The sequence below is a fragment of the Protopterus annectens genome, chromosome 7.part1, assembly GCF_019279795.1.
Source record: "Protopterus annectens isolate FY-2018-M chromosome 7.part1, PAN1.0, whole genome shotgun sequence".
NCBI classification, from domain to species: domain Eukaryota; kingdom Metazoa; phylum Chordata; order Ceratodontiformes; family Protopteridae; genus Protopterus; species Protopterus annectens.
In genome coordinates this window covers 365,790,973-365,799,961 of record NC_056740.1, presented here as the reverse complement: position 1 = coordinate 365,799,961, position 8,989 = coordinate 365,790,973, and the positions used below count along the sequence as shown (strand labels likewise).

At 39.8% G+C, this 8,989-nt stretch overlaps 1 protein-coding gene across 5 annotated transcripts in view; it reads right to left on the bottom strand.

Moving 5' to 3' along the window:
* Positions 1-777: 777 nt before the first annotated feature.
* The window catches only part of PXK (PX domain containing serine/threonine kinase like), a 1,650,359-nt gene continuing 1,642,147 nt past the window's right edge, over positions 778-8,989 (bottom strand). For 2 of the 5 annotated variants that reach the window (XM_044078798.1, XM_044078797.1), the window contains exon 18: positions 778-1,460. In XM_044078798.1, coding sequence (XP_043934733.1) covers positions 1,246-1,460 — 215 coding nt within the window. In that variant the 3' untranslated portion in view covers positions 778-1,245. The remainder of the gene's footprint in view (positions 1,461-8,989) is intronic. The other 3 variants (XM_044078801.1, XM_044078799.1, XM_044078800.1) reach the window with 2 other exon arrangements.

Genomic DNA, 8,989 nt, shown 5'->3' with positions numbered 1-8,989 from the left:
TATATTTGCAATTATGAGTGGCCAGAGAGGTGCTGTTTATTTTACAAGCCCATTTTAACTCACTTTTGAAACATTGCACCAATGCTTGTTCTAACTTCAGAGTCTTGAGCTCTGGCCTATATTGTCTAGTACCAATCCCCTCCCTCTTTCTCAGTAAACATACTCTCTAAACCTTGAATCCATCATCATTTATTCTTCCTCAACTATTACAAGAAAAATGACATCTAATCGGACTATAAAAGCATAATTTGGTATGAAAACTGATTACTTCATTAACTTCATCTAGTGTTTGTCACATAAAATCCAATTGTATCAGGACAAGCAAAAGAGCTGTTTGTTATGGTCATTCAAAAAATCTCAGATTTGTTACAATCCTGTTATGGAATGGTATTCAGAACCTATACACGGAGGTGGTGGGTTATACATTACTGATTAATGCATTACTACTCAATATTTATGTCAGTCACTCATATCCCAGCTGCTGTATTACATGCAATGGTCTTACTAATGCTCATCATGGCTACTTCCATCCAGAAGCAACAATTTCTTAGTGTATAATGCAGAGTCATAGCATACGGGTACTTTGATAAAAGATTTACGGATATAAAATTAACAAAGCTTGACATTGCTTCGAAACAGCAGTTGTTCAAAGTTCCTCTAGGTCTTCAATCTGGTGACTAGTCCTGGAAAAGAAAGCTGCTTAGCAAATATCGTCCATAATGGTATGTTCATGTAGAAATAATTTCAATGCATAATCAAAAATAGTCATATACCGAATCAAATATAATTTTTTAATCAAAAAAGGATAGCACTATTTCCAGCACGACCCTTTACCAGGCAATTGCAGTTCAACTGACTAAAGAAAAAACATTAGTCATGCTGACAAATGAATTCTGTTGTCAACAAATTTTCATAAAAATGTACAATTCTGATTACCCCCCCCCCCCCAAAAAAAGTGCTAAAACAGGGAAAAGATGCACTTCCCAGTTCTTTCCAGAAGGTGGCACTGTATTTCGAAGGATCTCTATTTATAAAGTGGCAAGTTTTTTCAGTCTATAACAAAAGTCAAAAGTCATAAATGCTTGATGAAAATTCATCAAATGGTCAGTTAGGAGCACTAAAATGCTAGCTGAACCCTTTGAATATCTGCTAGCCAGCCAAAACATCACCAGTATGCAGCAAGTTTTTGAAGGTCAGTGACAGCAAAATCAGGACTGATGGTGTAACTTCAAGTTTTGTAGGTATTTAGCCAGAGCTAATCCTGGGAGTGCTGCAGTCATCTATCACTGTTTTCTTCAGTGCTCCCTTTTTAAAGTTCTGAATGGAACTCAGCAAGGCCACTCTGCCAGCCCCATTAACAGGTGGTGGGTCAGCTTTGGCAGACATATCCAGGTGAGGAGGAGCTGGTGGTGGTGGAGGAGGAGGAGGCGGTGGTGGTGGTGATGGAACTGAGGACACACCTAAGTAAGGAAATAACACAATTACATCATTACACAAACAAGCAGGCCAAATGAAAATATCTGACAAGGAGGATCAACAATTTTACAACATTTATGAGGAAGTTCAAAAGAGAACCAACTTGCACATGCAAAACTTATGACAGTTACAAAATAAACCTTCTTTAGTTCACCTGCTTTACGCAGTATTTGAAGGTTGCTGTCCAACTCTTAATAGATTCTGTTCCCCACCAATGTTTCATATATAAAAAAGTAGACTTTCCATAACAGATATAACAATTGCAAGGTCACTGGTACTACTTCTGGCACCTCATTACCACAATCAGCAAAACCAACCTCAAATGTTTTTTTGAAATCAGCTTGTCTGTGTTTCTTTTGCAAAGCTTTCATTCTTCTTCCTTATTTTTTTACTTTCTGAGTGACTGAATAAAAAGCATTCTTTATTAAAAAAATCTTTTGTTATATTTTTATTTTTGTCTTTTTAGTCTTTAAGTAAAATATTGTCCCAAAAAGGTAATCTATTTATTTATTTAATTTATCCTTTCTTTGTTAACCAAATTAGTCCCATTAGGCTAGTAGCCTCTTTTCATTAGAGATCTGAGGTGGCATTTATACTGCAAGAAGGGGAAATGTAGCCATGACATTGGGAAACCCATTTATACTGCAAGAAGGGGAAATGTAGCCATGACATTGGGAAACTTATTTAATTCTTTTTTAAGTGCCACAGGATCTTTAATATCCACCTGAGCTAAAGCAGACAGGACCTCAGTTTAAAATATGCTCGAACACCCAACTCCGTGCATAAGCTCTCAACTGTCCAGATTTGTGCCTCATATTTTTGGTCTGTTCATCATAAAATTTGTGGTTTTCTGGCAAATCACTGAGGATTGAAGTCTGTAAATAATGACATAAATTTCAGTTTTGACTTTATATACTTTAGAAAATGCATACTAACACAAGTCCTGTTATTCTAGCTACTTTCCAAGTTTATAAGAGCAATATTTAAAATCTGTCCCTATTTTTGGGCCTCCCACCCATTATTTTAGGTTTTGTTCAGATTTCTTGCACTAAGAGATTGAGAGGTATATTCCTGTGGCATACCTTGATTTCTGATTTATTAGCAATCCTAATTCCTCCTATCCATCTGCATAAGTCATACATACATGTGTGTGTGTGTGTGTGTGTGTGTGTGTGTGTGTATATATATATATATATATATATATATATATATATATATATATATATATATATATATATACACATACATACACACACACACACCTAAAGAAGCCGAATGCTTCTTTTACGAGAAATTCCGACAGCCTACAAAGGATTTTGAGTAAGATTTGCCTTTCCAAAACAGCTCAGTAGTGCCTTAGGCAAGCAACAATCCCCTTTTGGTATTGAGAAGTGTATTCCAGGAGTCATAGTGAATGACACTTTCACAGTGAAATGTGGTTGCAACGTATTTCAGTACTGGTTATTTGTTGACACAATAATGATAATTCAGTTTTAGTTTGTGTTTTTTTTACAATGACTAATTGCACTTTTGGTCTGGGTACAGGTGTATCTATTTGTTGCTAGGTAAGTTCAGTATAACCTCATCCTGAGTACCGCTTGCCCATAACACATCTTTACACCACCCAATTCATTCAATCACACAAATCTATATTAACCCTCAAACACGGATTCATTCCACTAAATAACTGCAGTAGTATAGTAGAACACAGAAAATTATATTTAGACTGCTTAACCTTACCAAAATGTAATCAGCTACTATTTTTCTTAACATCAAAGACAAGAGAAATGGAAGCTCGGGAACACAGCTGAAAAATATGCACTGTCGATATTACTATTTAGCTGGGAATCTTAAATTTGTTTCAGGTGTTTTATGCTTTGGTACCCTCCTATCAGTATTACAGCCTTGCTCCTCCTCCATGTGCTTTGAAAGCTCCTGCAGTAAGAAATAGAGATGCTGAGCATGTCAGTGGGAAGTTGTCTGCTCACTCGATATTAGGGTCCTGCAGCAAGGTAACCAATAATCAGAAAAACTTAGGATGTCTTGCCCTCCATTTTTAGTGGGTGCTCACTCTGGCTTAAAAGCAACTGAACTCAAGTTCCTAACAGGCACTTGTACAGGGGAACTGGATTTAGCAATCAACAGGTTTCTGTTGGCATAGCTGTAGTTTCATAGATTTTTAAGCTTTAAGCAGTGCGTATGCATGTCCGTCTATCTGTATGTTAATCTGAAAGGATCACGTGTGTGTGTGTGTGTGTATGCAAGCATATTGTCTTACTAATGACAGAAGGACAGTATTTTACTTAAATACTAAAATATTGTCCCTCTATCATTATTACAATACTTTTAATTGAAATTGGCTTAGCGATACAGAACCACAGATTTGAGAGCCACAAAGCTAATTTCAATAAAAAGCATTCTAAAAATGAAATTAGCTAACCACTTAGAAACTGGGTCTGTTTGGTTACTGGATAACCATGACTCTCAAAAATGGAACAAAGGAACAGTCTATCTGGGCAATTATGCCTTTTGTATGTAACACCTCCGGAGACTTGTACACCTACAATAATGCAATATATTTCTTTTATTCTCTTGCATGGAAAAAATGGGAGTTGAACAGATTTGATTTAACTTAAATTTAGAAACCTTCAGGCACAAAGGAGAGATTTTGCTCTTAAGATACCTCTTCTTCATTAGGGGATTGGGGAAGACTGGTTACAGAACAAGGAACAAAGTTCAGAAACTCTTGATGAAATTACAGCAACAGAAATATGCTTTTCAGGACAGCTAAAACAAATAGTCAAAACTGACTGAAAGATGTACTTTAAAAGAAGCAACCTAAGCCTGTGTTAAAGGCAACAGATGCTGTAGTATTTGTGAAATAAAAACACAGTATATACTGAATAGTCTACTCTGGCATCAAAGAGGAAAAAACACCAATTCAGAAAGGTACCATTTCCTAGAATTTGGTATTTCAAATTCTTTCAAAACCAATAAGACCTTGTTACAGAATTGGCTCGAGACCTTCCTGGTTGCCAGATTATAACCTCTGAGTTTGGACAAAGCTCCTTCTACTCCTACTGGGAAAGCAGCTTTTCCTGAGTAAAAGTGCAACAGCATTGTTAATGCTATTTGAGTTAGCACAGTGAACCCACGGGTTGCCTTGGCCAGTAGGACTTAGTGAGAACTAGATTTGCTTTTTGTTATGTTACTATTAGAAGTAGTACCAAAGAAACTGATGACAGAGCAAGGCACGCAGAAGACTCTGACCTCAAAGTACTGAGTAGGTGATTATTGTCACTGAGAGGACAATGCAACTTGGAGCAAATCACTAGGGGCTGGTTAATGAGGTATGATGTGACCGTATCTGTCATAGAAGTGCATCACACCTTTACTCTGTGCACGAAGATTGATTTTCTTCTGTTTTAATACAGTCACCACTGTCTTTTATTGGTGTGGGCTGTATGCTGCTTGAAGAATAAAGTTCAACTTACTCCAAGGTTAGGACTGCTAATTGCACAGATGGTCATTTTTTATTCCAAAGACCATGTACTTACACATACCCAGTCCCCAAGCAAAATCTGAAACATCTGTTGTTACAGACTACAGTGAGTTTTGGAAGGTAGAGTGAGAAACCTGGATTCAGATAAAAGTGACCTCTCCACCAAAAGTTTCATTTTTACAAATCCCAAAACAGGAATGTAAAAGGTCAGGGGGTACTGCTGCTGGGACCAAACAGATTTTTGGTCCCACTGAATTTATGTATCTATATATCTATCTGGGTCCTTATCAGTTGATAGAGTTTTCAGAAACCCGAAATTCATATGGTCGAGATCATATGATGGAGTGTTTGTAAACCCAAACCTTTTGAAAGAGATCGTTGTACGGATTTTCCTCAATCTTGAAGATGGCATATATAATTTGCAGGAGGTGTGGGGGTGCAGAGGAGCTTGTCTCCCTGCAAAAACATAAAAAAGGTAGATTTTTGTGTTTTCTTTTGATGTTCGAATTTGCGGAAACTTGATCATATGGTTTCAACAGTATGAATTTCGAGTTTCTGAAAACTTGATCATCTGAAATAGACCCATTTATCTATATACAGAAGAGTTGTGTAAGAACTTACCATAACAATACATGTCCTTCTCTTTTCTGTTGCAGTATTCTTTACATGAGGGAGTTGCCTGCCCACGCGACCTGACTTTGGCCAGTATGCCAAAGTCCTTTACTATCGTGAGGTGTGCGCGGTATGTCTGACATAGTCTGGTACTGGATGTATGCCATAAAAGTGACATACGTGCACACCATCCTCAGAACTGAAGCCCCAGTCAGAGAGACAGTCCAAGGGATAGAGAATCAGTACATCCAAGAACAGAAGGAAGTGGGGAAGGAGGGTGGGATAGAATACTGCAACAGAGAAGAGGAGGGCATCTATCCTTCTAAGTTCTTACACAACTATTCTATGTCCCTCTATTCATTTTTTGCAGTATTCTGTACATGAGGAATAATACTAAAGCTCATGAAGAAAGGGAGGTGGAAAGAGCAGAAGAATTTTCCAGGAAACCATGGAGAATGGCCCTGGCAAATACAGCCCTGCATCTGGAAAAAGAATCCAGTTTGTAGTGTTTGGTGAAAGTGTGGATCAAGGTCCAAGTTACTACTTCTAGAATGGAGTTGGTGTCTAGTTCCTTCAGGAAAGCCCCTGATGAGGACACTGCTCTTGTAGAGTGAGCCTTGATTGAGCAGGGAAGGGATTTTCCATGGTTGATATAGCAGAAAGAGATGGATTTGGAGACCCAGTTGGAGATGGTCTGTTTGGATACAGGCAATCCCAGAGCCCTAGGGTAGAAAGACACAAATAGTTGGTCTGATTTTCTAAAAGGTTTAGTTTTGTGAAGGCAAAACCTGAGTTGCCTGTGCACATCAAGTGTGTGTAGGATCCTCTCACTATTGTTTTGGGGATGGGGGAAAAAACGTAGCAAGTGAATGGCCTGGTCTAAGGACAATCCATTAACAACTTTTGGTATGAAAGAAGGGTCAGTGCAAAGGTAAACCCTGTCTTTATGGAAGACCAATAATGGGGGTGAAGCCATCAGGGCCTGGAGCTCAGAGACCCATCTGGCAGAGGTAATGGCCACCAGGTCGTCAGTTTTCCAGGTGCAGTATTTGAGGGAGCTACAGGGGGCTGGCTTGAAGGGTGCTAAGGTCAGTTTCTCAAGCACACAAAGTTAAGATCCTGGGGGGGGGGGGCAGAGGTCTAACATGGAGGATGCTTTTGAGGAACTGTTTGGCCTCAAATCTGGAAGCTAGAGGAGGTGAAATGGACAGACATGCAGAGATAGCTGACAAATGTGCTTTTAATGAGGAGTAAGCTAAGCCAGTATTGAGCAATTCACGCAGATATGAAAGAACCAAAGGGGGATCCACCATAAGCAGGTCCAGTTTTCTAGCAAGACACCAAACAGAAAATTTCTTCCATTTGGAAAGACAAGATTTTCTTGTATTGGGTTTTCTGGCCTCCTGCAGGACTTGAAGCATGTCCTCAAAGAAAAGGTGTCTAAAGGGTATCAGGGCTCTATCACTTACAGGGTCAGTTGAAGAGTTTCCAGGTATGGGTGGATGACGAAGCCCTTGTTCTGTGTTAAATCCACTCTGTGAGGTAACTTGTGATGACTGCCCTTGGCTAGTTGAATAAGAAGGGGGAACCAGTGCTGTCTTGGTCAATAGGGATTCACCAGCAAAGTGTATGGTCTGTCCTGTTGAATCTTCAGCAGGACATTCGGAATGAGTGGTAGGGGAGGGAATGCATAGAGAAACTTCCCCTTCCATGGAATTGATAGATAATCCACTTTCCATGCCTGAAGATGTGGTTCGCTGGCACATTTTGGAAACTGTTTGCTCAGAGGGGAGGCAAAACAGTCTACTTGAGGAATATCCCACTGGTAGACTATATCCAGGAACACATCCTGTAAATTATCCATTTATGGGCCTGTGTTGAGGACTTGCTCAGTGCGTCTGCCACAGAATTCTGACTGGAAGGGATTGTGACGCCCATGCACTGGCCCAGTAATCAAACAGCCTTAATCCTCACCACTAGCACTAGTGATGGGGACATGCACATTGGGAGGATGACAAGTACACACACAGTAAAGTACAATTTCACTTAAGAGCACACAGAGATCACAGTCAAGTCTGGGGCTGGTTTCTCCCTCTTTCTCTCCTGATCCCCAATAAAACTCCACCACTGGCACAGCTATAGGGTTAAGATCTCAGCTGAGTGGTCAAGCCCAAACCTCCAGCACCCTCTCTGTCCAAACAGTGCTTCGTGTCCCTGTGCAATTAGCTGACACACACACACACACACACACTTTGAGGTTTGATCTATATACAAACACACAGACAGTCCTGGGGAAGGCTGGCACAGGTTCACTAGCTATGCCTCCTTCTGCCCAGACTAAAAGGTAGTTAAGCACTGCCACCAGCTATCTCTTATCAGCTACTATAAGGCACTTCTCAAATGGTGACTAATTCTAGTTTGCAATGCTACTGTTTTCCAATTGGTGTGTCCAAGACTTGAAGGCTATTTAGGAGTGGCCTGTACAATGTTACCAAACACATATGCAAGTACCCTAAGAGCTTAAATATTTCTAATCAAACCAGCCATGATTAAAAGGTTTAAATACATTTAATAATATACAGTGACAACAGAGTTCAGAATCACAGGAAATATTTTAAAACAACATTGCAGGACAGTCTCACATAAATACAGAAAACATCTAGACTGATCTTACTATATTCCTAGCTATCCCTAAGAGAAATACTATGATCCAAGTCTTACTTACAGAGCAAAGCAAATGCAGACAAGAAGTGCTGACAATGGACGTGTTCAGATCCAAGACAAGATACAAAATGCACGGACTTTCTCTCTCAGATATTTTTTACATTAATAATACACATTACTGCTGGGTTAGCTAGATACATCATTATTTGACACCTGCCTCTAGTTCCCAGACTAAACAGATACCAACAGAATTTAACATGTCTCTATGAGAAATACTTCTCTCTTAGAAGCTTGCCCATACCTCCCAACCGTACCGAATTACTCGGGTATAACCGAGTTTTGGGGTCAAATAATGGGGTGCCACGATTCCAGAGTGGCACCCCTTCATTTTCGATTTTTTGGCTGTTACTTCTTTTAAAGAAATCTTTTCCGCATTTTGAGCTGATGTCATCATGTGCGTGATGACGTCAGCTCCATCAGCCTGTCGGAATTGAGCTCAAGGCTCACAACATGCACATTTCCAGCTGGCTGCTTTCAAACTGTGCGAGCGGGAAAGACTTAACGTTCTGTGAGTGGGAAAGACTTAACGTTCTGCGAGCGGGAAGGACTGGGCTTCTTCTACTCGACTGTCTGGGGCAGCTTGCTTCTGCTGCTTGCGAAGTTGCGAGTGAGAAGGACTTAACATTCTGCGCATGGGAAGGACTGGGCTTCTTTTACTTTACTATCTGGGGTGCT